This window comes from Camelina sativa, chromosome 20 (assembly GCF_030686135.1).
Source record: "Camelina sativa cultivar CO46 ecotype springtype chromosome 20, ASM3068613v1".
NCBI lineage: Eukaryota > Viridiplantae > Streptophyta > Magnoliopsida > Brassicales > Brassicaceae > Camelina > Camelina sativa.
Genome location: NC_141899.1, coordinates 3,342,066 through 3,369,175, shown reverse-complemented (window position 1 = coordinate 3,369,175; position 27,110 = coordinate 3,342,066). Strand labels below are relative to the sequence as shown.

Here is a 27,110-nt window from a genome sequence, read left to right as displayed (position 1 = left end):
TTATGTATATGGTGGGCTCAATCGTCGTTAGTTGCATTGCATAAAGATTGCAGATTACGGCCCATATAAGATTGGAAAATGAATACAGTACTATAGAATATATATTTTTAGATATTAACTATTTTAGAATGTTATAATATTTTAATTTAATAATTCAGAACAATTTGTAAATAAAATAAAAGTAAGATTCCTACCAAAAAAAAATGAAATAAAAGAAATATGTAATTTAGGGATATGATTTGACAAATTATATCCCTAAATTGATAGATTATTAATCATATCCCTAAATTGATTTAAAAGAAATATGTAATCTACAATTTAGGGATAGATTATTAATTGTTTTATATTTTTAGATATGATTTGACTATAATCTCATTGTTATGCAAAGTGTAGATTCTCAACAAATTCTCTAGATTCTAGAATACATATGTGTGTATATATACTTGTCTACTCTGAATGAATAATATCATCAATCTACGTTACATTTACGTAGAGTATCAGAGCAGGTTTAAAAGAACAATGGACTTCACTAAGAAAATAGTGCTAGTATTTGCTTTCACCATTATGTTGGGTATCTGTACTGTTCATTGCCGTCCAAGCTTCAAAACCACTCCTTGTAAGATTCTATTTTCTTTCTCTTTTTTTTTTTTTTTCTGTTGTAATTGCTTACATGTTTCTTTTAGTGCTTCGCTATTGACGTTTGATATACTATATCTTTTTGGTTTAGTGTTTGAAGAAAAATATAGATTTACTCAGTGTTTCGACACAGCACCATGTTTGGAAGGGATGATGAAATGCATTGAGTTCTGTAGCGCAATGGGAACTGCGGATGGACAATGTAATGATCAAAACCTCTGTTGCTGCACATATGAATAAGAACAAGTAATTGAACCTTACATGAAGGTTATCTACTTCACAAGAATAAGTATGTATAGTAGTCTCGGACTGCATATGCGTCTTGTATTGCGAGAATGATCTTTTCCATGATACATTTTTCTTTTCTTTTAATCCTAAATAAAATTCCTTTTCGGTATAAATAGCATTTAACAAAACTTTCTAGAACAGGAAAAAAAAATCTCAAAATTGTTTAGAAAGAACAAAAGCACAAAGCTGATTAGTTTGTTTTCTTGTCATCTTCTTGGTCAGTGATATTCTTTGTATCCACAGACTCTTCTTCACCTCCAAAACCAAACTCGTTGACACGAGTTTTGTCCACAGGGTAAACCCACCTCTGGTACAAGTATACCAAGAATATCACATCTGCAACAACAACAACACCAAAATTAGATCATCATCATTCTTTTTTTGTGAATTCTAAAATTACCCTAGAGACGTCAATCAACAAACTCAGGGAGAGATGGATTTGTATTTTACCATCTCGGAAGACAGAAAGGCGATGCAGCATTGGCATTTTGATGACAAATGCAAAGAGATCGTCGATGATTGTGTTGAGGAACTTGTATGTCATTTGCCTCCATGGTAAATGTGCTACTGACTTCAGCTTATAGTTGATGAACAATTGAGGACACATCATAATAAAACCTGCAAACACATAACAGATGGATCTCAACTCAATAGATTCAACCACAAGAGAGCTTTGAACTGGTCAAAGAGAATTTTTAAGGCTTTTTACCAAACATGTAGACGCAGCTCGTTAGTGAAGATAGGATCCATGAGTACCAACTCTTGTGGCGCTCATAGGCGAGTGAATATACGGAGAAACCCGCGACAAGAAGGAGGAGCACATAGGATAAGAATTTAATGGCTATATCGTCATACTCCTTGGTTTTGTTGCTTGCATAGGATTCACGGTCGTGGAACCTCAATCTTGGAATCATTCCACTTCGATCAACCTGGAATATTCATATGTTTGTCACGGTACATTTATACGCAAGGCAAAAAATAGATTGAAAGCATTTGCTGTTTTTTATATTAATGTTACATATGCACAAAAACACTGGACTCAGTGGTACCTCGATGCGCATGGCTTTCCCTATTTTCCAGAACTCGATGCAGACACCAACTCCAGAACTAGCCAATATCATCCATGAAGTGTCGTTGTCAAGCAGGTAGAGGAAGATGATGAACTGACAGATGAAGTTCAGCACAACAGACTTCGCAGACAGTCCTTCCATAGATTTGTTCTTGTTCCAAAACTGGATATCTGCAAGGAAAGCAACAGAGTATCAGACAGCTAAGTTTAGGAGGAAAGCAGGTGTTCTTTTGGTGTTTACCATTTTTGAATGCGAGGAAGTCAAAAACAGAATGAAGCATCGACACGAACATAGTGACGCCCAACAGATAGGGATTGCCTTCCAAAAACACCCTCTGCAGGTTTAACCATAAAAAATTAATCACCGCAGCTCCAATTAACAGAAAACATATCACTCACATCTCTCCACTACTTCCAGGTATCATAGTTAGAGTAGTTAGATGCACATCGTAGTATATAATATGACAATGAAGCTAGCTGAACATAAAAGACCAGAATTACCTTTAGTTCGTCAGATTCACCATCAAGCATGCTTCCATAACTACGGTGAATCTGGAAAGACTGATCAATCTGCTCAAACAGCTGCCACTTTGTCATGCTTATGGGGCTTACTTCCAGATTAAGTGGTAGCTCTGAGACTGTCTCATTGATGATAATCAACTTATCCCTTAGCAGCCAAAATTCATTGAAGACAACTGTAGGGTAGTAGTTTACAGTACTAGGTTCCACCATTAAGTCTGCCAATTAAGTTAAGAAAAGAACAAATACGGACCATCACGCCTATAGCATAGCGAAAAGAAATCCTCATATATTTTCGATTCCAGCTAGTGATATGTGGCACTAGTTTCAAAAACCCAGAAACTCAAGTTTTAGTTCTTGAGAATTTGGAATTTTCAAACAAGTTCAAACAAACTAATGTTATAAATGGCATGGAAGATGATGCACATGTTACTATGTTAGCGTCTTCAATTGTTAGAGAAAGGATGTGTATAGAGAGTTGTCAAAAACTCAAACAATAACAGACACATCGTCCTTAGATATATAAGGATACAAGGAGCAATGTTTGGTGGTACACCATGCTCTGGATAGCTGTAAGGAAACGGAAAACAGTTAGCAAACGTCTTATGAGATTCATTGTTAAAACTGAACTCAAAACAAAAGCAAGCATGCTCCATTATTCATCTACCAATTCTCAGTACTAACTAACTTACCGAGTAAAATCATCGACTAGGTTAATTGTGACATTTGGTTTCCAGTGGGATACACATTCCACAGGACCCTCATCCTTGAGATCCGAGTCCTTACCATCAACCTCCTGCGATGTCTGCTTTATGTTATAGTTCATAAGCATGTGTGCCGTCACAGGCCAAACAATATCATAAAAACATACAAAACAAGTTCTGTATCAAAAAGTTTCCTAGAGACACACCTCAACTTCTGTATTAGATTCATCAGAGTCTTTGGGATTTCCCAGCAGACTCTTCTTCTTATCCGCTTTACGCTTTGGCAAGTAAGTCGCAACAGCTGAAACAGAGAAACGAATTGTCCAACTTATCGAATACATAAATCTACCAACCAAAAACAACTGTCAAAAGAAGGTTGTTTGTGTATAAATCTTACGGTGTGTCCTGCCAAAACAGTTAAGAGGTTGGTATTCTGGATCGTTGGGATCTACAGGATAGCCAGATCGAGCAAAGAAGACATGAGCATAAAGACTTCCATTATTCTTCAGTGCCTGTAACAACAAACATCGCAAGTCAATGAAGCCTATATATTAATCTAGAAAGAATCATATCAAGAAACCCAAATACCTATATCAGTTGAACATAAAATTACCTCGGATGGATAATATGTCGTTAACAAGGTCCTAGTGCTCTCTGGCTTCCACACAGCATAAGGTATGTTTGTCTCGTGCCAAATAAGAGCACCTTCATCCCCAAAGTCATTGAATTTCTCATGCTCCGAAAGATAAAACCACATATCCTGGTAAGAAAAAACAAACAACAATGATTAACATCTAATAAGATCATACTGAAACATCATTCATAACCAAACAACAAATCAGTGATCAGAAAACCCTGCCACCAATCATGTTCCAGAACCAAACCGGTGTTATAAAAAGCCACTTATTACAGTAAAGTATCTGAAAACACATATCCTGGTGAAGTTAAATTCGAATCTATACACAACCACAGTAAAACCCTAAACCACCCAGAAGCGGAAAAAAAACCCTGATAAGACCAAAATCTGTGATTCGAACCCAAAAGTAACGTTTTTTAAAAATTCAGAAGAGAGAAACGAAATCAAATTGCAGAAACTAATCGCAAGTAATCACCAGTGATTTAAACAAGAAAAAAATTACCATGGGCTCTCCCCTATGAAAGAGATTGGACATAAGGTGAGAAGGCTTAGAAGGATCCGCAGGTTTTTGTTTCGGAGAAAAGAACTTTGAAGCAAAGTAGCAGAACATGGCGATTCTAATGATTCCTGCTATAGTCTGCCCAAACCCACCAGCTTGTCGTTGCTGTTGCTGCTGCGGCTGCGGCTGCTGCTGCGGCTCTCCATCAACCACCGCCGCCGTTTCACCTGCCGGTGACGCCATATTCGTAGAAGATTCTTTCGTCGTCACTCAGTGCCGATTTAAGCTGAGAGATGTAACTTTATCGTATCAGAGAGATGTGTAAAGCAGAGTCGACGAGGGTTTATATATATTTATCGAATTATGTTTTTTTTTTTTTCATTCTAATTATTCGAACAATATTAGGAATAGTAAATTTGCGTTCAAGGACTTAACTAATTTAGTATTTTCTTATTAGCCCTTTATATTTAATTAAAGTCAGAAAAGTCCACATATTTATAATTCCAGTTCGCTCAGATGAAAATACTCTCGCCTTGCTTTTTATGTGTGGGGGAGATGGAGACTGAGCGACATCTTCGTTGCTTAATGAAATAATCAAGCTTCTGGCTTTTCAATTTCTCCTGTGTCTGTCACATATGGAAAACGCTTATATCTGTAGTGTTACATAGTTGGAAGGAAACTGTTCTTGCATATCAGGTGTTTGTGAAAATGTCTGATCCAAATTCTCTAACGTGGGCTTTCTTAATAAACGGGCGTTGCTGTGATATTTAGGGGAAAGATGGAGACTTTGCGGCAATTTGTTCAAAAATTCAGACTTATGTCTGGTTTTGGAACTGATCATAGGGTTTTTTCGGATGTTATCAAATCTTGTGCTTCAGTGTCTGAGGTCATATCAGGGAGAGCTCTGCACGGTTGCGTGACCAAGCTTGGTCATATGGACTGCACTGTGGTTTCGAAGTCAGTTCTCAACATGTATGCGAAATGCAAGAGGATGGATGATTGCCAGAAGATGTTTAGGCAAATGAACAGTGTTGATCCTGTTGTTTGGAACATTGTTCTGACTGGACTTTCGGATTCTTGTGCTCATGAGACGTTGAGGTTTTTCAAAGCCATGCACTTTGCTGACGAACCTAAGCCCAGCTCTGTTACATTTGCGATAGTTCTTCCTGTGTGTGTTCGTCTTGGGGATTCATACAATGGGAAGAGTATGCATTCTTATGTTATCAAAACCGGTTTTGAAAAAGATACACTTGTGGGGAATGCTCTGGTTTCCATGTATGCCAAATGTGGGCTTGTTTTCCCTGATGCTTATACTGCGTTTGATGGTATATCTGACAAAGATGTTGTCTCTTGGAATGCGATTATTGCTGGGTTTTCTGAGAACAAGATGATGGCCCATGCATTTAGATCGTTTTGTCTTATGCTGAAGGAACCTGCAGAGCCTAACTATGCAACTATTGCAAATATTTTGCCAGTTTGCGCTTCTATGGACAAGGACATTGCCTATCAAAGTGGAAGGCAGATTCACAGTTATGTTGTGCACAGGTCTTGGTTGCAAACCCATGTTTTTGTATGCAATTCTCTTGTGAGTTTCTATTTGAGAGTTGGAAGAATGGAAGAAGCAGCCTCATTGTTTACAAGGATGGGTTCCAAAGATCTTGTTTCATGGAACGTTGTCATAGCCGGTTATGCATCAAATTGTGAGTGGTTTAAAGCCTTGCGGTTATTTCAAAAGTTAGTGCATAAGGGGGATGTTTCTCCTGATTCGGTAACTATTGTAAGCATCCTTCCTGTCTGTGCGCAGTTAAGTGACTTGACCTTTGGCAAAGAGATCCATAATTATATTTTGCGCCATTCTTACCTTTTGGAGGATACATCAGTTGGCAATGCTCTCATTAGTTTCTATGCAAGATTTGGTGACACGAGTGCAGCATATGGGGCCTTTTCACTGATATCCACGAAGGATATAATATCTTGGAATACTATAGTTGATGCCTTCGCAGACAGTCCTAGGCATTTTCGGTTTTTGAACCTCTTGCACCACTTGTTTAATGAAGCAATAACTTTAGACTCTATCACTGTTTTAAGCCTAGTCAAATTCTGCACAAATGTACAGGGAGTTGGTAAGGTAAAAGAAGTTCATGGGTACTCACTTAAGGCCGGTCTTTTACATGATGAAGAGGAACCCAAGCTTGGCAATGCATTGCTTGATGCATATGCCAAATGTGGTAATGTAGAGTACGCCCATAAGATATTTCAGGGTTTGTCAGAGAGGAGAACTTTGGTTACCTATAACTCCATGTTATCAGGATATGTTAATAGTGGAAGTCATGATGATGCTCATATGCTGTTCAGTGAGATGTCTACAACTGATCTCACCACTTGGAGTTTGATGATTCGTATCTATGCTGAAAGTTGTTGCCCTAATGAAGCCATCGGCGTTTTCCGTGAGATACAAGTTCGAGGGATGAGGCCTAACACTGTGACTATCATGAATCTCCTCCCTGTTTGTGCGCAGGTAGCCTCTCTGCATCTAGTAAGACAATGTCATGGATATATTATTAGAGGCGGACTTGGTGATATCCGCCTGAAGGGGACTCTACTAGATGTATATGCTAAATGTGGCAGCTTGAAGCATGCATATTCTGTTTTCCAATCAGATGCTCATAGAGATCTGGTTATGTTCACTGCTATGGTAGCTGGGTATGCTGTGCATGGTAGGGGTAAGGAAGCACTTATGATCTACTCTCATATGATTGACTCGAACATTAAGCCCGATCATGTTTTCATAACAACTCTGTTGACTGCATGCTGTCATGCGGGGTTAATACAGGATGGATTGCAAATATATGACTCAATAAGGACGGTTCACGGTATGATTCCTACAATGGAACAATATGCTTGTGCAGTAGATCTACTTGCTCGAGGGGGTCAACTTGATGATGCATATTCTTTTGTCACACAGATGCCAGTTGAACCTAATGCAAATATATGGGGAACACTGTTAAGGGCATGTACTACCTATAACAGGATGGATCTGGGGCACTCAGTTGCAAATCATCTTTTGCAAGCTGAATCTGACGATACTGGGAACCACGTTCTAATTTCGAACATGTTTGCTACAGATGCTAAATGGGAAGGCGTGATGGAGTTGAGAAACCTAATGAAGAAAAAGGAAATGAAAAAGCCAGCAGGATGTAGCTGGCTAGAAGAGGATGGGCAAAGGAATGTATTTGTGTCTGGAGATTGTTCTCACCCTCATAGAGACAGTATTTTCGACTTAGTGAATGCTTTGTATCTTCAGATGAAGGAGCCTGTGGTGTTTTAATCGATGAAAATCATAAAACATTGCAAAGCTAGATCATGATGGTCTACACAAGGACATTGCACATAGATTACAGAGACAATTCTTGAGTGAGAACGCTACATGTACATAATCTTTGGGATTGTAGGCAGAGAACAAGCTTATGATTAATCTGTCAGGTTTATGGTTTGCCACTTGAATTGGGAGAAGTTAAAGGAAACAAAGGAAGCAGTTCTGGTTCTGTATACCCTGGTTTAGACCTTGGCGATGGATGCAAGTAAAAGCGTCTTTCTTTAATGGCTTTCTCCTCTTCTTCAATGTTTGTTGTACAACTATCTGGTTCGGCTTTCTCCCCTTCTACCAAGGACAAGTTAGAGAACAATGAAGAAGGGGTGCCCACTGGACTTGTTAAAAGGTTGGTATTACCAGATTTAGATGATGGTGTCGTACCAGTGGGCTTAAAGCTTAGAGGAGGTTTGACAATTTCAAGCTTTGGCCTCATGCATTGCCTTCTCTCATGGAGCTTTGAAGTTGGCTTCTTTTGTATGACGGTTTTTATCACGGTTGCTTCTGGTGGCGCGACTGCAGAGTTGTTCTCTGATGGACCTGTCAATCGCTGCACAATTTCTCTGAAAGTGTTGGTGTCGGTTTGGACAAATGTAGTGACAGGCTTGCAGGTAGCAACGTTCTGACTCCCTTTGTTATTCATATGTAAGTTTTTCTCTAACAAAACAGGCTTTGAATATGAATTCCACCTATTTTGGCCTCTGACCTGTGACAATGCGACCATTTATGCAGTTGGTCAGAAGATGTAAAATATTTAAACATGAAAAGTGACTTCGGAGAATGTAGTCCCATCTAAAGAACCAATGAACGTCAGATTCATGCAAGGAGTTCAGAAATGGGAGTGATGGGATTGGAAGGTAAAATACTCAGAAGTTTTCTCTAAATCCGGTATCAGCTATCTTTCTTATAGACTTCCATTGTCATAATTTTTCGAAAACAAGCAACTCCAAACATTAATAGCTTACATACAAAAGGAGAGGCAGTCGTGTACTCAAACCTTAGCATTTTAAAAAGACCACTATATTCTTATATTATGGGGAAAAAAACAATAAAAAATTGGCTTTTCCTGAATTTGCTTTGACTTGGTGTATACTCAAAAATCTATATCAAAGTTTGGTGCTATTACTAATTGTAGGAATGACAATGAACAGGGCTTTTCATGTACTAAACCCGACTTCTCCATCATCATCTTTACGGTGGTTACTTGTTCATATGATGAGAGAACTGTTGATAGCCAAACTTGTGGGTTTCTGTTTAATGCAACCCTACACATGAATTACAGAGAATGAAGAACAGGACGAAAGACATACCTGAAGAGCAAGCCGAGGCAGCAAGTGAAGGTGAATTTGAATGCGAATGCTGTAGTTTTTGAAGAAATAGGAACATAAAACAGAAGAAGGGAAATAATAGAAAGAGAGAGATAGAAAGAAGATATAAAGACTGTTGTTGGTCTAATGGTCACAGCTCAGAACTTTGTTCATATACCAGAAAAGAGAAGAAAATGAAGAGAGAGGAAAATCAGGAGAAGAATAAGGAGGAGAAGAAAAAGACTATTTTATCCTTTTTTGTTCTTAACCGTTTTTGGGTTTGGTGTTTTTGTCACATTTGTTTTTTTTGTTTGGTCAAACATCAAAAATGACATATTTTGTGATGAGTTAATTTCATTCTTGTCGTGAAGGAATGGAGAAAGGAAGTTAAAGAAGGAAGAAATGCATGCCGTTTCGGTTAAGGAGATAGGGAGAGAGAGACGTCACAGCAACCTCTCTTTCTCTCTCTCTGCCATTTTTACAAACCAAACCAAACTCTGTTTTGTTTTTTTGCTTCTTTTTTGGTTTTTATGTTTAGCTGTAATGTGACGATGATATATTAACTGAACTCATGACAGTTTCTCAACTGCCGAAACTGACTCTGTTCGTCTCCTAAAAGATATTTTGGTTGACTCTTTTCAAGGTTCTTGCCATAACAACATTTTTAATCACTGGCGTTCTCAAAGATAGGTGGCAACAATCTTTACCTTTCTCATTTTTTCCCCTTATTTTTTGGATAATTGTTTTGTTTCATGATTAAAACTGACTGTCCTGTATACATTGTTACATTTTCTTTCATAAACTAGAAATAAAGAAAACTTTATTGAAATTTTGGAGTATTTTATTTATGTTTTCTTAAATTAAAACAAAAAATCACAGCTTTTAAGTTTTAACAATTCCAGAATTAAACAAACGAATCTTATCATTAGTTACAGATTTAGTTCGTTTTGAAAAGTCTGTTTATGGTCGTTTGGATTTTGTAGAACTTACCCTACAAAGAGGCCAACAAATTATGGCTCTCTTACGATCTTTATTTTAAAACTCTAACCATTTTGACTATAATGCTTATCAGTGGGCATATATATCATAAAGCAAATTTTACATCATGATGTGATTCTACAATGTAACCATTCCTTTTGGTCTTTGTAATTCCTTTGATTATGCTAAGGTTGCTCTTTTGCCCTTTGATTCTCTTGACTGCAAGCAAAAAAAGATTTTGATATTGTTAGTAATCAACTACTGGGTTTGTATAAAAGAGAATAGGAATTAGAGAGGGGAGAGAGAGAGATACCGATTTTCTTGAATCTAGAAACTGGCTATATATGTCATAGAGCTTTTGCTTCTCGGTTTCGGAAACCGATGGCTTAGTTTTCGAAGCGATTGACTTCAGAAGAGGATCAGTTATTATTGGCGTAGTTCCGGTTTCAGGTTTATCTTCTCTGTTCAGAAAGTCGTGAACAGCTGCAAGCTGGGCATCTGAGAGAAGAGCTTGAAGATCAGCTCCACTGAAGCCTTCAGTCATCAAAGCTATAGGTTCTAAGTCAATATCATCAGCCATCGGAAGCTGCAGATATGCAGAAAGATATTTGGTCATTTTAATGTAATGAAGTATAGATAGCTCTAATATACATAATTGTCAAGGGAGACCATCAAATGATTGTCAGAATCCGATGGAAATGGCTTAGTCATATAGGAATTCTATGGTTGTTCAGACATGTAACATACATACTTTACCTGAGGTTTGACCGTTTGAGGGGAAAAACTGAATAGCAGAAATGATGTAACTGAGAGTACTAACCTTTCTCGAAAGAACTGTAAGAATCTCTAATCGCTCTGGTGGGGAAGGAAAGTCACACATAAGCAAACGATCAAGCCGGCCAGGTCTTAGGAGAGCAGGATCAAGTAAATCTGGTCTACTGTTTATGGGTAAAACCATTATAAAGTCATAATACATCCTTTGTATGTAATGAAAAACATAAATTGATGGCTCCTATAATATATTGGATTTATTATTAATCATTAACTCAGAAGAATCCACCGTTTGCTGTAGATTTTATGAATCCATCGAACACTGAATATGATATGCAATATAGACTTATTCTGGTGTAAATACCTCGTTGCAGCAAAAACAAAGACCCCGGTCAGAACTTCAACTCCATCCAGTTCTGTCAGAAACTACGCAAAACAACAATATCACATGAGATGTTTGCACTTTTTGTGAATCAAATATGCAAATACTTTGAATCAACTTACTTGATTAACAACTCGATCAGTTACTCCGGTGTTGTCATGTCCTCTCTTCGGAGCAATGGAATCAAATTCATCGAAAAAGAGTATGCACGGTGCTGCCGCTGCTGCTTTTGAAAATATATCACGGACCTGAGAGAAGTGTTTTTCATTATCAGAGATGCGGAAACATTAGCTTTTTAGGAAAGAGACTAGTAAAGAACAAACAGTTCCAAAAGAACAAAGCTGTCTGTAAACTTTTCTCTAGAAACTTTTTTCAACTGAGGTTTCTTTACAATTCTATTGTTTAATACAAGGTTAAGACTAAGCAAGAAACTCAGAAGATTCAAAATATATTCAACACTATAGATAAGCATGCGCCACTAAGGAACTGAAAAGCATAATAAATCTCAAAAGGTTCTTGAAGATGGAAAAAAAAAAGAAACGTATCATTCTTACCGCTTGTTCAGATGCACCAATGTATTTGTTTAACAGCTCAGGCCCCTTCACCGATATAAACCGTAGGGAACACGCGGCAGCAGCTGCAGCAACAATGTGAGTCTTCCCACAACCAGGTGGGCCATACAAGAGAACATTCGATCTCAAACGCAAAGGAGATTTTGCAAAGATTTTTGGATATTTTGATGGTAACTCAATCATCTGGACATTGCAAAGAGCAAATAAATTGCATAACCAAAATTATATCTCTATATAAGAACTGGTTCAAACTGTATTTGTTAACATAACAGTAGCACTACATTATATTATTGACCAGTGTCATTATTTCCGTCAGATTAACCAAGATAATTCAACTTATATCAGCTCAGGGTCTTATAGAAATATTGTTCCCTAAGTTCAGTAAGAGAACATCCAACGATATAAGCAAAAGCCAGCAGACAAAGATGCAGGTAACAGATTTTTCCTGGTTGCAGTTATAATAGGCTAGCAATGTCCGCAAATACTTACCCCACACTATTAAGATCAATGAAGGCAGCAAAATAAGATATGGCAATCAGCATGCTTATATACCTCTTTGATAGCATTTTTAATATCAGTCACACCTCCCACATCTTCCCACCCCAAGCGACCACCCTCAGAGGCAGATTTTGTGATGTCACGCATGGCAACAGGCACAAATTCATGCATAGCTCGAGTAAAGTCTTCTTTGACCAAAGAATATTTGGATAGATTATTTGATTCATAAGGTAGATGCCGGCCAATGGCAGCATGAACAGCTCTATCAACCAATATTTCCTGAAACAAAGAGAATCCAAATAGAGCACTGTAAATTGCTTGAACAAAAATATTTACGTAACATGCAAAATTACAGATACTATCTTCTCTGGTCTTCGCACAAAGGCAAATTTTAAAAGCATATAGAAAATTCTAAATACCAAGTCATACGCATCATATCCTTCACATTTAGCAGCTAAGTCAAGCAATATGTCTTCTGAACAGTCTAAAAGGCGTTTCTGTATCTCGTGCTTCAGTATGGCCCCACGTTCTGAGGTAGCAGGAGCAGCCAGTTGCACATGGAAGTCAAACCTTCCTGCAAATAATGAATAATTCAAATGAACTGATTCGGTAGAAATAATATTTGTTCAAACAGGTTGAGGTAGTGGTATATAACAAGTTTGTACCTGATGAGCTTAATGTCTGTGGAAATTGTTCCAGAGACTGGACAGAAGCAACAAATGCAAGTGGACCAATTCCACAAGAAACATTCCTGTATTCCTGTTGGGTGAACAAAAATATAACTGGTTAACTAAACGTGAGTGAGATATATAATATACCATCTAGGAATGAGTCTCTAAACTCTAAAGGAATTTCTTGGAGAAGAGTGCGTTCGAGAAGTTCCAAGAACAACCAATTAATGTTGTACGCCTTAATTAGAAAGGTGAAAGCAGTTATCCAAACTATCAAGAGAAGTGACGTTTGTCTTCGCATGGAGGAAATCTTGCATTCAGATAATTAAATTCACCATACTTCACAAAGCAACTCATGATGCATATGTGGATATAATATTTGAGAACACTGAACTGTTGGACCTTATATCTTTCAAAAGTTCATACCCCATAATCATCCATAGCATCTGTTAGGAATTTTGTAAGCATTGTAATTGCAGCCGAAGCTTGTGTTCCTTCGGTATCTGAAGACGATGAGATAATGCTATCAAGATCATCCAAAATGATGACAGATGGTGCATGTTCCAAGCCCTCAGCTATTACACCAGAAAGGACTTTATGAATGTGTTGAACCTTCTCCAAGGCAAGTGCAGAACAAGATACTAGAATCCTGCACAAAGAAATCAATACTTAGACCACATCTGACCAGAAATAATCTCTTGAACATAAATGAAGTTGGTAGACAAACGTAAACCAAACCAAAACCACTCACACATGTGCCAACAAGTCTTTCTGTTCTTCGAAGTACTTTGCAGCAGCTCTTGCCAATATTGTTTTTCCTGAACCCTATCAACCAGAAGCTTGACCCAGTAAACAACCAGGTTGTTTCAATAGGAAAAATGGAGAATTAAGAAACGACTGCAAGCCAGGGAAACAATGTTTTATGATTTTACGGAAGAACAAATCTAAAGATTCAAGATATACATTCGGACACTCATGCCTGGCCAAAGGGATAGCCTTTGAATGGGTTAGGTACTAACATTGCCAGAGAAGAAATCAACTGGGAATTTAAACCCAAGTAAACCAAAGGGCCATAATAAAATGAACAAAAATCATATTTGAGGGATACCAAATGGAACAACTAAAATGAGAACTCACAGGAGGCCCATATATGAGAATATGTCCAGGTGATGGAATTCTGAACTTGCTAAACCACATTGCAGCTGCTGGAGACAACAACACGGTCATCCCTGCATAATAGCATTGTTGGCTTTAGGAACAGATTCATTAATAAACATTCTCCAAATGCAATAAAAGACGCAGATTAAAAATCAACCATATACGAAGATTATCTAAAAAATTAGATTACCAAGCAATTTTTCTATTGAGGTCAAACAATTGATTAAAAGACATATGCAACTAGAACACATGCTACAACAAAAGCTAATACAGAATGAAACCAAAATTTTAAGCTAGACCTATGTTATCCGAAATTAAGCATGAGCTATGTCTGTCTAACTTCTTCGAATTGTGCCAGGGTAAATATATCTTATCAAGTGCAGCTATAGCCGAACAACACTTATAGCCTTATACGTGACTAATTTATTTAATATTTATATGCAACCACAGATATATCTGATTGTGCGTGCGACATCACGTTTTTAAGATTCAAGCAAGATGAAGCCAAGAAAGTGAAACCTACGCTTGATAACATCCAACACAATTGGGCCCATCCACGCCAAGGAAGATATATCCGGGGAAACACCTTTATTAAAGTGTGTTTCTTTAGGAGACGTCGTCAAATATATCGGGTCACCAAGATTCATCTTCGCAAGGACTGGCTCAATATGCACCACGTTGTCCCTCTTCTCACTTCTATCCAGGCTAAGCTCATACGCAGCGAATTTATCACCAAGTAAAGACTCGTCAGAGACCGTCATGACGTACAAAATTTCTAAAGGAGCATTTTTATCCTTCTTCCCACTTTCCCAGCGATCATTAACAGAGGACTGCCTATCTCTTGATATATAAGATTCGAGCCCTCTAACTTCGAAATGGAGAAACGTTTCTCTTCCTACAATTAACGAACTAGCATCAACTCCAGTGACTGACGTAATAGCATCAAGCTGTGCCAATGACCACAGGCGAGTAAGGCATTCCAATCCTTTTTTATTCTTAACTTGATAGGCATTATCTTGATTTCCTTTGTCATGCAAACCCTCAGATGAAAGAGCTGTAACAACCTTATCGTGCCCAGACCAGTCAACAACATCCATATAGGTGCTCAAGCCAGAAGGTGGATGACTGTCTTTTCTACTAGAATTATGATTACCAAGAATATTTGTACCTCTATCCAGCACCTTTTCCTTTTCAGAAATCTTGAAGACGCAAGGAGAAAGTGAAAAAGCAGGAATTTCTTTGTCTACTTTTACATTGCATCCCCTTAAGTAAACCCCTGCAACAAATGATAACTCTTATTATGTTTCTGTGATAACAAAGCTCAATTGAGAATGGAAAACTGCACAAGTATGCTTCTTATGATTTTTGGATTCACCTGCACGATAACTGAAAAATATCTTACAAGTTTATTTCCTGATAGTCACAACATTAAAAGCAAAAACAAAAATTCTAGTGTCGCATATTGTTAATAACCAGTCAATTTAACTTCAGGTCAGTCTTTCCGTACATTTTAATGACCAAGCTGAACAGGTGGATCAGATTTTTACACTAAACATCAAAATTTTGGACGTACATAAAACAAAAACATCTATATGTTTAAGCAAAATTTTACTCACATGAGTGTAGGCCTGCTCCTAGATAGAGACGAAGAGACTCGGGCATCATTAGATGTCCTAGAGCAGCTAAATCTGAAAAAACAAGACGAAGAATCGCTTGACGGGGCTCTTTCTTTGCGCTTGGACTGCCATTTTCGGCCACCTTTGAAGCTTCACTGTCTTTCATATTTAAGGCTTCATCCTTTTTTGCACTACCTTTCAAAGGTATTCTAGGGGATACAGAAATCAACTGAAGAGATTCTAGAGAGTATTTCTTGGCAGTATCTGGATGAATATAGGCAATGGAAGTGAGAGCTACCCTTAGCTCAAATCCTTTGATATCAGCTTTATGAAAGGTTGATTTATCAGTATCTTGTACACGTAATAGAACCTTCAGACTGTTACACTCTTTTTCTGGAGCAACAGCATCAGGACTCTTTTTTGCATTGAGGTTTCTGTCACGTCTCTTTGGAGCCACAGCCACTTCAGTTCCTGGCACAAGTTGTACTGAAAACGAGCCACCAGTCAAGACACTTCTGTCAGTAATAAAATTGTAATGAATGTAAGCATAAGATCTGGTCTTACCCGCCCTTTTTCTATCCCAGGGAAGATAAGTAATAAGAAGAAAAAATTTTAAAGTTTAGACAACGATAATACAACAAAGGTGCGGAATAAAGATGGTCTTACCCACCCCTTTTGATGGAAATGTTGAAACCACGGAAAATCTTATCACGGTTCGGTCATGCAACCACAAAGGGAATTTCATGGTCTCATGTAGTATCCTCACCTAAAACACATTTTCGAAAGTTCCTCAGCAGAGCATTTTTCTAACTGATTATGCTATCGTCAAAAACAATCACGAAGCATGAAAATATAGGTAAGCAGAGAGAAAGGACACAGAGGGAAACAAGACAACGATGCTAAAATTACTTGTGGGTATAATCAAAATCTTTTGAGCTGGTGATAAAAATAGAGGAACAATGTAAGAGTTAAGTAAACAATATCTAGGAACAATAACTAACCTGACTAAGTATAGCAGCCTCGGCAAGTTCAGCATTGAGCTCAAGAACTTCCCAGTCATCTTCAGTATCTGGTTCGACTGTAACTAAAGTAGCCTTGGGCACATTAGGAAGAACACGAACTTGAACAACTGTACCATCCGGCAAAGAAATGCTTTCCGCAAACACTCGAGCGACCTTATTGACATAAACAAAAATCAAAACAGGGGAAAATAAAATAGTATCAGACCTCCAAAACCGAAGTAGATTACTGGGTTTGACTAAATGAAATCAAATCTAGAGAGAGGGAGAGAGAGAGAGAGGAACCTCGATCGCAGAAGAGGATGAGCTAGAGCCAGACCAAGCTACTGACCAACGGCGGTCACCGGAGCGCAGCTCAACAGGGAGAAGCGGAGGAAGAGGGGAGGAGCTAGTGGATTGAAGCGCATGAAGTATCTGACGAGGTAATGAGACGAAACAGTCTACGCCGGCGACGGTACGAACCACCGCTTCCGTTTCCATCGCGCCGGTGAGAATTATTTGCCGATTTCGAGACTGGTACAGTTTTCCAAGCTTATCATCTTCTTTGTAGAATTGCTAGCCTCGTTTTGGGCTTCGATACTTTAAATTTGGGCTTTCTAATTTCCTAATTGGGCCTTTTAAATTTTAGTTTTTATATACTTTTGACAAATCTAATGACTTTACGATTAACAAAACCAAAGATTACTATATATGAACTTGCTTTCATTGAATCATTCCGCTAACATGCATGCAAGTATGCAACGTTTCTATGTTATCGTTACGCATGAAAGTTTCTACTATGTTCTTAACCAAGCAAAACGTAGAAAATAAGCTTCTACAGTTAATTTCAAAACTGTCTCATGTTTTACTGCATAATGCAATCATTAGGGAATAATCAACCTTCAAATTAAAATATAGGCCATATAGCCCATATAGATGGGGTCATCAGTGATCAGATATGTATCACACAGAAAAGGTAATGAGAAGAAATATGCATTGGTACTACAAGTCTACAAAACTTGAAAGTGGCAAAACACAAGATACATAAAGAAGAATTATAAGCTTGTGATGAGAATTAGAGACGAGAGAGTTGAGAAAGGTTAATGGGGTAACAATCCGATTTGGAACCATTAAAGGCTCTACGAGCAATTATGAGATTAAAAGCTTCTGTTGGATGAAATGCATCCCAGAACACGTGCCGGTCTCTGAAAGCACATGGTACCGCTAGTGGCAAACACGTTATTTCTCCCCTGTTTCTCCCTACTCCACAACATCCTCTATCCGTCACTTCGAATCCTACAAAGATTTATTAAACTATTAATAAGATTTATATATGAAGTGATCTGGAGTTCTGGACTAACCTAAAACGAAACATTTGATTAGAAAGTGTAGTAGAAGACATAAATAAGTTAGATACGTAACCGTAAGCAAAAGGGTTGGTGAGGATATCCACGGCGGCTCCATATGTGTTGCCGTATACAAAGATGCCTTCACTGGCGGTTTTGTTGTCGGAATTGAGACGATCCACCAGCGATATAAGGCGGTTGTTGAAAAGTTCAGCCATCTCGTTGACCGCCTCCACGCATTCACCTGGTGGAGCCGCTCGGGCTGCTAGTTGGTCCGGTATACAACCCAATGGACCCACACCGGCTAATACAAATTTCCTAAACCCCTTTCCATACAATTTCTAAACAAAATATAGAAAATTCGAATTAATCAGCTTTTTAACATAAGTATTAATTGCTATAAAATCTGTAACACTTGATAACCATAAATTCGTATTCATTTACGTATATGGTTTTTAGGCACCCGGCCGGATGTCACACACGTTACACATATATGGTTAGTTGGTTGATTTGTAATTAATTAAAGAAAATGCAGTATAAAATCGATGCATCATGCATGGAGTAGGTAAGACTTACAAGGAGATGAGTGGTGAAGTTGGAGACAAGGAGGTCGGCGAATGAAGTAGGATCGTAAATGGAGTTTGTGAGGAAAAGCGATGGTTTCAGATAATTGTTGATGTAGTCATTGTTTCCCAGTGACACCACCACCAATGACTTTGCCATATACTCCTTTACTGACTCTGATCTACTCATCCTAGTTATCTCCACTAATGTCTTCTCGAAGTTCTCCACTTGTCTTGCCATGCTGAATCTCTCTCCCTTCATGCATGCAACTCCACATTTATTAGTGTTACTTACTAATAATACTCATGTGCATGTCTCTAGCCAAAAGCTTCACGCACCCAATCAAAGTCACTTGACATTTAATACTCTTCGTGATTCAAATGTGGCTAGCCAAATACATAAATTTCAATATCTAAAACTTACCTTTTGGTTTTAGATTTGGAGGTTTTGAACTTGGATTCTTTATAGAAAATTCATAATGTTTTTTTTTTTAATAGAAAATTCATAATGTTCATCTGGTTTAATCAATTTTTTTAAACAAATTACAAATGTCGATATTAACTTAACTAACGTGAAAAACATACATATAACCTATACTTAGTCAAATTGTTTTGATTTTTTAAAAATATATTATGAAAACATTAAGATACAAATAAAGTACCAATTGGCGACCGGTTTCTTCTAAGATTCCTCCGGCAGCCGAGGCATAGTTCACTCCCCCGCTAATATCAACTTCTCCGTCCACCGTGTCCATAAACGCCGGTATATCTGGCAGCCCTAGCAACTCTCCTGCAACCATCCATGTACATCCCCATTACTATATAACTTAACGCAAAATGGAGAAATATGAAAAATCTTGTCCTAAATTTATGCATGCAGAGGGACCAATGTAATGTATATATGTACCGACGAAATCGACGATGGTTTTGCCGTTACAGAAGCGACCAGTAGGTTGGTTTCCGGCGAAATCAATGCCGTATGGGAGATAGTTGGACCTAGCCAGTGAGTTCAAGTGGTTATTGTTTCCGTTGTCCACCAACGAGTCTCCAAACACAAACATCGCAGGAAACATTGCCGCGTCCGATGAGTCTTCTCCACCGGCGAGTACTGCTACTACAACAAACCATGATACAAGTACTAATGACTGTACTGTGAAAGACGACATTTTACTATGTCTTTAAAATTTGAATATTTCACTCTCATGCATGGTGGCTCGAGATATAAGTAGAGATGGTGGCTTCTTCGATATAGTATTATCTTTAAATTATTTATTTCGTATCAGTGAATTTAATGAGCTCTGTTTTTGCCGTTGACTTATAAAACAGAAAACTGTAGTAGAGAAATGAATGGTACATATAGCGGTTTCTCTTTAAAGCAACAAAGCCTATATAAACATTAATTCGACAGGTCAGTTTCATTAGCTCAAAACTTGATGGATGGTGATTGCCTGATTGGTGCGGGGAAAGCCCTCGAAGACCAAATCTACTTATCATTTCTTTGCCTTTATACTCAAATAAATATGGTCATTATATTGCATAATTCTTACCAGTGTTATAAATTCATGAAACACGAAAGAGAGATGTGTAGGTAAAAATTCACTGTAAGGGAAACAAATTTTAGGAAGTTATCTCTTAAGAAACTCGATCTAAGCTTTGAAATCGAAAAAGGGTTTAGAACTCAAGTTAGGGTTTTGCTAAGAACAATAAAAGAACTGGATTATTGTATTAGATGCTGGATGCTTTACAATGGAGAAGTCTCCCCTTATTTATACTTTTTGATAGATTACAGAATATATTAACTTTCCTTATAACTAGAGCTAAAATATAGAAAGTTGCTCCTTCTTCTTCAAGTCGGTCGTTGGGCGAACTGGGAAGTCGGCTTCTCCATCTTCGTTGCTGGGCCTCCTTCTTCTAAACAGACCTCTCATGCATAAACATTGAATTGGGTTCTTAACCGAGAGTCCGGGAATTTGGTTAAGTAATCAAATTATCTTTCTAGTTTAGTTCGGTATGTTTGGGGTGCTAAATCCTGCACCAACAGAGCCGATCTTAGCATTTATAGTCGAACGCAAAATTTTGAGTGATAAAAACGTTTTACCGGACATAAAAAGTGTTTTTAGCAGTAGGAAAATAGTTAAAAGTCAAAAGATCGGACAAAGAAGTATAAAAGTATTATATATACATATATATATATATTTATCATTTTTGTGATTGGTTATAATAAAAGCAGTTAAGTGACTCAACGGTCATAGTTCAATCGCAAATTATATATAAATATTTCAAAAATTTTATCGATTTAATAGAAAAACTTATAAAAGATTCACATAAGTAATTTGAGCCCTAAGTCAGGATTGAAAGTTCTGATAACTGATCCAAAAGGAAAATCTCAAAGCAAAACAAGGAATATCGTCTTCAAATAAATTTTCCAGAACATTTGATGCATGACCATCATTATATTTGATTGTTTCATATTTTTTTTTTCTTTTAATAAATGTGGTAATATATTTTATATTTTCAAACTGCATAAGGTTTTGAATTAACCTAACTAGGGAACCCTTCAAGCAGAAGAAATGTCATGTATACAATAGATTTCGCGGGAAAATTATTGAATACCGGCTATAGTTAGTTACGACCAAAAACAAAATCCATATAAACTAAATAAGTTGAAACAAAGAACAATAATAGGAGAGATTAAATCCATATTACCATATTTTAAATTTACCATAAATAATTTTAGCACGGGTTACTATTTAGTTATGTTATAGTAAAAGAAATGTCTATCAATGTAGTTTATTACTTTATTGCATTTTATCAAACAGTTCAGTTTTCTCAAGTAAAATATACAAGGGACGGATTAGGTGGATGTAAACTATAGAATTAAAAGTTGATGAAAAATATGAGAGATAAAATAAGTATGAGGGCAACACCGCGCAATAAAATAAAACCTAGAAATCGTTTGGGTAAAAAAGTGCTATGACGACGGTCTGTGAGAAGACGCCAATATTAACGCGAAATATAACATTTTGTCCCAAAAAAAATTAAGCAAGCGAGCCCCCAAACCAAGGGAGAGAAAGGCAAAAATCTGAGAGAGAGAGAGAGGCGTAACGAACTCAAGAGAGGCCAAAAGGTCCGAATCTACTTTGCCATTTCTACTTCCCGGCGGGGAAAAATCCAAAACGGAGTTTGCTTCTTCGTGCTCTGCTTCAGTTTCAATTGGTAAAACTAAATCCGTTTTTGTTATTTTCTATGTTCATTTTTAGGGATTCAAATGTTTCGTTCTGGTGATTTGAGATTACGTGTGTTTCGCTCTAGGTCGTGTTTAGAATCAGGTGCAATTCTGTTTTGTTGAATTAATTTGGGGTTTTTGTTAATTTAGGTAGTGATGAGTGGTGTCCCGAAGAGATCTCATGAAGAGGGTGTTACTCATCCACCACCTTCTTCTTCCTCAGCAGCGAAGTACCCTCACGATGATTCAGGATCTTACCCTAAACCCACGCATCCTCCTGTAACTCCACCGCCGGCTCAGGTTCATCATCACCATCAGCATCCCCAATCTCAACCACAGCCTCAGCCTCAACCTCACATCCACACGCTTCCTCATCCCCATTCCCATCCTCACTCTCATCCACCACCACTTGCTGCTGCTTCTTCTGCTCCTTATGAGGTTGATTCTAGAACTGTTAAGGTTGCCAGAAGTGAGCCTAGAGATGGAGAGAGACGCTCTCCTCTTGTGTATCGGTCTCCTTCGCTGCCCGCCACGGTTTCTTCAAGTGACCCTCATTTGACTCACACCCCTGTGCTGTCCGAACCTAGTGCTAAGGATGGCAGGGAAGTTAGGGTTGAGAGCCGAGATAACAGGAGTGATGGGAGAGAGATCTATGGTGAGACAAAGAGGGAGATTCAGGGTCCTAAAGGTGACAGAGATGTGAAGTTTGAGAGATCAGTCGATGACTTCAGTGGGAAAGGTAATACTGGAAGCTATTCTAGGAATGATGGGAGAGAGATATATGGTGAGACTAAGAGGGATGTTCAGGGTCCTAAGAGTGACAGGGATGCCAAGTTTGAGCGTTCAGGGGATGATTTTACCGGAAAAGGTAGTAATACCGGAAACTATACTAGGGATACCAAATTTGATAGGGAGAATCAGAACTATAATGAACAAAAAGATGAGGTTAAAATGGAAAAGGACGGGTCTAGTCACTTGGCTTGGAAAGAGCAGAAGGATTACCATAGAGGGAAGAGAGTTGCTGAAGGTTCGACCGCAAATGTCGATCCATGGGTGGCATCCCGGGGTAACACGCAAGGCCCAACTGACGTCGTTGGGCCTAAGGATTCCTCGGCACCTGTGGAGGGACCTCATTTAGAAGGACGTGAAACCGTCGGAGAAAACAAGGTTGATGCAAAAACAGAAGATAGATTTAAGGATAAAGATAAGAAAAGAAAAGAGTTGAAGCATCGAGAATGGGGGGACCGAGACAAGGATAGAAGCGACCGAAGAGGATCCGTGCTTGTTGGTGGTAGTGTCATGAGTGAACCCAAAGAGATTGGAAGAGAAGAAAGGGAAGCCGATAGGTGGGAACGAGAGAGGATGGAGCAGAAAGATCGCGAAAGAAATAAAGAGAAAGATAAAGACCATATCAAAAGAGAGGCGAGGACTGGTGCTGAGAAAGAGGTCTCGCAGAATGAGAAAGAGTTGGGAGAAGCATCTGTCAAACCTGCAGAGCAGGAATATGTGGCACCAGAGCAGAAGAAGCAGAATGAACCGGATAATTGGGAAAAAGACGAAAGAGAATCAAAGGAAAAAAGGAGAGAGAGGGATGGTGATTCAGAAGCAGAAAGAGCTGAAAAGCGCAGCAGAATCGGTGAAAAGGAATCTGAAGATGGGTGTTTGGAGGGTGAAGGAGCTACAGAGAGGGAAAAGGATGCCTTCAATTATGGAGTTCAGCAGCGGAAGAGAGCGCTGAGACCGAGAGGCAGCCCACAAACTACAAACCGCGACCGCGTCCATTCACGTCAGGACAACGAAGGGTGCGTCTCTCTCATTTAATCCTACCTATACTTCGTCTAATTATGTGTTTTTCATTGCTTAGCAGACTTCTTTATATATTACCATTTAGAGGGACATACTCCATTGACTAAAATTGGAACCTATATAGTAAAATCTGCAGGTCATAATACCGTATTATATGATGAAGGGGCTATTATTGTTTTAATAGGCTATGACCGTTATTGCTTTCCTCTTAAGAGATGAAAAGCCTTGAAATAAAATCGTGCACCTTAGATTTTGTAATGTCTTATCTCTTAGATGTTAGAACCCAAAATTGATTTTTCTCTGGATTCCCTTCCTCAACACTCTCCTTTTCTATCTCTGTTAAGTTTTATCACATAAGTTAGGTATTAGCGAAGCTCAAGACTTACTGACCCGTCTTTTAATGCATAATCCGTGTTTGATTGTTTTTATTTTGCAGAGTACAAGGTAATCATTCAATTCTATATCCTTAATAGCGGATCGAGTTGCACTGCTTGGAGAACAACAGTAAACAAACCCGGTTAACTTGGCATTCGTCTTTTGCGTATCATTGAAATGGTCATCTACGAACAGACATGTTCTTGATAACCAATCTATTTCGTGGTTTCTAGTCGTCCCTAGGTCGCAGTTCCTTACTCACAGTAGAATGTCAAATATAAAATTCATCAAGATCTAAAATATTTGGACCAAAAAGTTGGTTTGATCCTTAATGCTACTTTAGATTTGAGATACTAAACGGAACTAATATCCTTGATTTTTTTTCCTTTTCTAAGTAGGTTTATTTAACTATTATCAACTCTGTTGCTTTTATCTTCTAATGTGCTGCATTGCTTGCAGTTTATAATTGGGTCAGACTGTCAGTTTGTTGAATTTTATTGTGATAATTCAGGCAAGTCAGAGATGTCGATTGTTGTTTACAAAGTTGGCGAATGTATGCAAGAACTGATTAAGCTGTGGAAAGAATATGATTTGTCCCAGCCTGACAAAAGCGGTGATTTCGCAAATAATGGCCCCACTCTCGAAGTTAGGATTCCAGCTGAGCATGTTACAGCTACAAATCGCCAAGTAAGACAGAATATAGATCTAATATCTCATGATCTCTATATTGGTTTTCTTCAAGACGACTTGTGTCATAGTATCTCATATTGTCTTAGTTCCAATCTGCATCTTTGTTTGATTAAGCGCTATAATTTACTTTGCCTATTAATTTGGGAAAGACAGCTCTTTTTAAATCATCCCTTGTTTGTTGTCTGCTGAGACCTTTGGCTCGTGTCTATGCAGGTAAGAGGTGGCCAGCTATGGGGAACAGATATATACACAGACGATTCGGATCTTGTTGCTGGTACATGTCCTAACGAATTTTTGCAATTGATGTCTTTGTTTGGTCCGAACATCACACTGATTCTAGTCTATCTGTCATCTAGTTCTCATGCATACAGGTTACTGTCGTCCCACTGCTTCTCCTCCTCCACCGACAATGCAAGAGTTGCGCGCTACTATTAGAGTCTTGCCGTCACAAGACTGTGAGTTAGCTTACCTCCATCTTGCTTATTATTCCTTCAATTAAGTATTCCATGTTCATGGGCAAAAACTTCATACTATATTGAGTTTCTCTCTGTTTACAACAAGAGAGAACCTTTATCGAACTTCCATTCTAACGAATAAATTTGTTAGACTACACCTCCAAGCTAAGGAACAATGTCCGTTCTCGAGCATGGGGAGCTGGAATCGGATGCAGTTACAGAGTTGAGCGGTGCTATATATTGAAGGTGATTTGACATCTGTCGTTATCTGTCCTTTTATTACCTTGACAACCTTCTCCCACATGTGCATAATATCCAGTTTGGAAAGGACATTTGTGTACAGATCCTTATGATATTTCTGATGATATGATTCCAGAAAGGAGGTGGAACTATTGAACTGGAACCCTCTCTTACACACTCCTCAACTGTGGAGCCAACACTTGCACCAATGGCTGTTGAGAGATCTATGACCACCAGAGCTGCAGCTTCGGTATTTTTCCTTCCAGTTTGGAAATCTCTGCACTCTTAGTGTTCCCCATTCTTTACTTCATTTGGATTTTTGATCAGACAGATTGCAGTATTGTTGACTGCAAGCATATGGTGCAATCTTTTACAACTATTGCATTATGACAGATGGCATTTTCAGTGTGCATAATTTTCTCATATTTTATATCTTTTGATCACTGATGACTTGTTTACCGATTTGTAGAATGCTCTGCGGCAACAAAGGTTTGTACGAGAAGTGACAATACAATACAACCTCTGCAATGAACCTTGGTAACCGTCTGAATAATTTCTCCCAATGCTTCAAAGAAATGTTCACTGAGTTTCCTAACTGTATCATGAATCTATATCACCTAAAAGGTTCAGACAGACGCAAGATGAGTTCTACTCACGCATTGATCTACTCTTTTGCAGGATCAAATATAGTATAAGCATTGTCGCTGATAAGGGTCTCAAGAAGCCTCTTTTCACCTCTGCCCGCTTGAAGAAAGGAGAAGTTTTGTACTTAGAAACACATTCATGCAGGTACTCACAAATCATATAAACACATGTGTTTTCATTGACATGAATAAGGTCTTGAACGCTGAATTGATCTTTGTATGGAAAAAGGTATGAGCTCTGTTTCTCGGGAGAGAAGACTATCAAAGCAATCCAAGCCTCACAACAACGATCATCACATGAAGCTATGGAGACAGATAATAATAACAACAAGTCACAGAACCATCTTACAAACGGTGACAAGACAGATTCAGACAACAGTTTAATCGATGTTTTCCGTTGGTCACGCTGTAAGAAACCTCTCCCGCAGAAGGTTATGCGGTCTATCGGGTTTCCACTCCCAGCAGATCATATCGAGGTATATATATCCATTTTGACTCTATTTTTGATTGTAAAGAATAGTTGATGATGATTAAGGATTTTGAATTGAGTAGGTGTTGGAGGAGAATCTTGATTGGGAAGATGTACAGTGGTCACAAACTGGTGTTTGGATTGCTGGAAAAGAGTACACACTTGCTCGTGTTCATTTTCTCTCGCCCAACTAAAACCAAGCTTTTCATGCTCTTTACCTTCTCTTCTTCTTACAAAACTCTTTTATCCTTCATTTTATGATTAAAAAGAACAGTTTCTTTGGGCTGTGTCTTGTGTACTTCTTCATGTAAAATTTGTGGAAGTTAAATATTTGATTGTTAATTTTAGTATAAGAGTACAGACTACAGATATAATCAATCTCCTCATGGATATTTCCTCCTGCTTCCCGTTTTTGTATTAGCATTGTTTTTCAATTATGGTGAGATACCGAAAAATCGAAGATTAAGCACTTTATTAATCAACTCAATTGGGAAAAAATTAAAGGTATGGTATAACCGTATAAACTCAATTTTTGAGATTTGGGATAAGGTTTTGGTTCACAATTAGAGAAAATATGAGTTGATCGGATATTTAACTAATGGGACGCTTTGGTTAATCTCTCA

At 38.1% G+C, this 27,110-nt stretch overlaps 7 protein-coding genes across 17 annotated transcripts; 3 read left to right on the top strand and 4 right to left on the bottom strand.

Annotated features, from left to right (window-relative positions):
- The first annotated feature begins 439 nt into the window (after positions 1–439).
- Positions 440–1,037, top strand: LOC104769064 (defensin-like protein 109). The gene is made up of 2 exons (XM_019242556.2): positions 440–616; positions 728–1,037. Exons 1-2 carry the CDS (start codon positions 457–459, stop codon positions 874–876), a joined length of 309 nt encoding a protein of 102 aa, XP_019098101.2. The 5' UTR covers positions 440–456; the 3' UTR covers positions 877–1,037.
- On the bottom strand, positions 978–4,749 carry LOC104769065 (uncharacterized). Of its 2 annotated transcripts, none has more exons than XM_010493188.3 (12): positions 4,356–4,749; positions 3,830–3,976; positions 3,614–3,728; positions 3,423–3,517; positions 3,205–3,308; positions 3,045–3,082; positions 2,495–2,730; positions 2,235–2,328; positions 1,974–2,164; positions 1,634–1,853; positions 1,375–1,542; positions 978–1,260 (listed from the first exon to the last, which is right to left on the bottom strand). In XM_010493188.3, the coding sequence occupies exons 1-12, from the start codon at positions 4,593–4,595 to the stop codon at positions 1,115–1,117; spliced, it is 1,794 nt and encodes a 597-aa protein (XP_010491490.2). In that variant the 5' UTR covers positions 4,596–4,749; the 3' UTR covers positions 978–1,114. The 2 variants fall into 2 exon arrangements, with proteins under 2 accessions (XP_010491490.2, XP_010491489.2); XM_010493187.3 differs by having other exon boundaries at positions 3,205–3,317; positions 4,356–4,723.
- A 100-nt stretch (positions 4,750–4,849) lies between these two features.
- Positions 4,850–9,671, top strand: LOC104769063 (putative pentatricopeptide repeat-containing protein At5g08490). 4 transcript variants are annotated; one of them, XM_087505611.1, is made up of 3 exons: positions 4,850–8,333; positions 8,455–8,579; positions 8,874–9,671. In XM_087505611.1, exon 1 carries the CDS (start codon positions 5,131–5,133, stop codon positions 7,678–7,680), a length of 2,550 nt encoding a protein of 849 aa, XP_087361737.1. In that variant the 5' UTR covers positions 4,850–5,130; the 3' UTR covers positions 7,681–8,333; positions 8,455–8,579; positions 8,874–9,671. The 4 variants fall into 4 exon arrangements, with proteins under 4 accessions (XP_087361737.1, XP_087361738.1, XP_087361736.1 ...); XM_087505612.1 differs by having other exon boundaries at positions 4,850–8,367; positions 9,005–9,671; XM_087505610.1 differs by having other exon boundaries at positions 4,850–8,367.
- On the bottom strand, positions 7,675–8,365 carry LOC104769062 (VQ motif-containing protein 31). The gene is made up of 2 exons (XM_010493186.3): positions 8,107–8,365; positions 7,675–8,013 (listed from the first exon to the last, which is right to left on the bottom strand). Exons 1-2 carry the CDS (start codon positions 8,363–8,365, stop codon positions 7,838–7,840), a joined length of 435 nt encoding a protein of 144 aa, XP_010491488.2. The 3' UTR covers positions 7,675–7,837.
- Positions 9,672–9,933: 262 nt separating the features above from the next.
- On the bottom strand, positions 9,934–17,242 carry LOC104769060 (peroxisomal ATPase PEX1). 7 transcript variants are annotated; one of them, XM_019242385.2, is made up of 17 exons: positions 16,980–17,242; positions 16,677–16,850; positions 16,342–16,441; positions 15,676–16,161; positions 14,583–15,335; positions 14,039–14,130; positions 13,653–13,726; positions 13,328–13,550; positions 12,896–12,989; positions 12,650–12,804; positions 12,285–12,509; positions 11,715–11,915; positions 11,283–11,408; positions 11,143–11,204; positions 10,828–10,945; positions 10,321–10,593; positions 9,934–10,226 (listed from the first exon to the last, which is right to left on the bottom strand). In XM_019242385.2, exons 1-17 carry the CDS (start codon positions 17,172–17,174, stop codon positions 10,188–10,190), a joined length of 3,390 nt encoding a protein of 1,129 aa, XP_019097930.2. In that variant the 5' UTR covers positions 17,175–17,242; the 3' UTR covers positions 9,934–10,187. The 7 variants fall into 7 exon arrangements, with proteins under 7 accessions (XP_019097930.2, XP_087361730.1, XP_087361732.1 ...); XM_087505604.1 differs by having other exon boundaries at positions 16,346–16,441; positions 16,980–17,234; XM_087505606.1 differs by having other exon boundaries at positions 15,676–16,190; positions 16,980–17,214.
- A 408-nt stretch (positions 17,243–17,650) lies between these two features.
- Positions 17,651–19,836, bottom strand: LOC104769059 (GDSL esterase/lipase At5g08460). Its single transcript, XM_010493180.3, has 5 exons — positions 19,490–19,836; positions 19,245–19,372; positions 18,596–18,838; positions 18,096–18,360; positions 17,651–17,969 (listed from the first exon to the last, which is right to left on the bottom strand). The coding sequence occupies exons 1-5, from the start codon at positions 19,746–19,748 to the stop codon at positions 17,749–17,751; spliced, it is 1,116 nt and encodes a 371-aa protein (XP_010491482.1). The 5' UTR covers positions 19,749–19,836; the 3' UTR covers positions 17,651–17,748.
- Positions 19,837–21,531: 1,695 nt separating this feature from the next.
- LOC104769058 (uncharacterized) lies at positions 21,532–26,888 on the top strand. The gene is given in 12 exon segments (XM_087505603.1): positions 21,532–21,798; positions 21,959–23,610; positions 24,051–24,118; positions 24,501–24,676; positions 24,893–24,953; positions 25,036–25,134; positions 25,286–25,380; positions 25,511–25,624; positions 25,844–25,911; positions 26,053–26,163; positions 26,248–26,494; positions 26,571–26,888. Coding segments are annotated over 11 exon segments (2,796 nt in total). The 5' UTR covers positions 21,532–21,798; positions 21,959–21,964; the 3' UTR covers positions 26,682–26,888.
- The last annotated feature ends 222 nt before the right edge of the window (positions 26,889–27,110 follow it).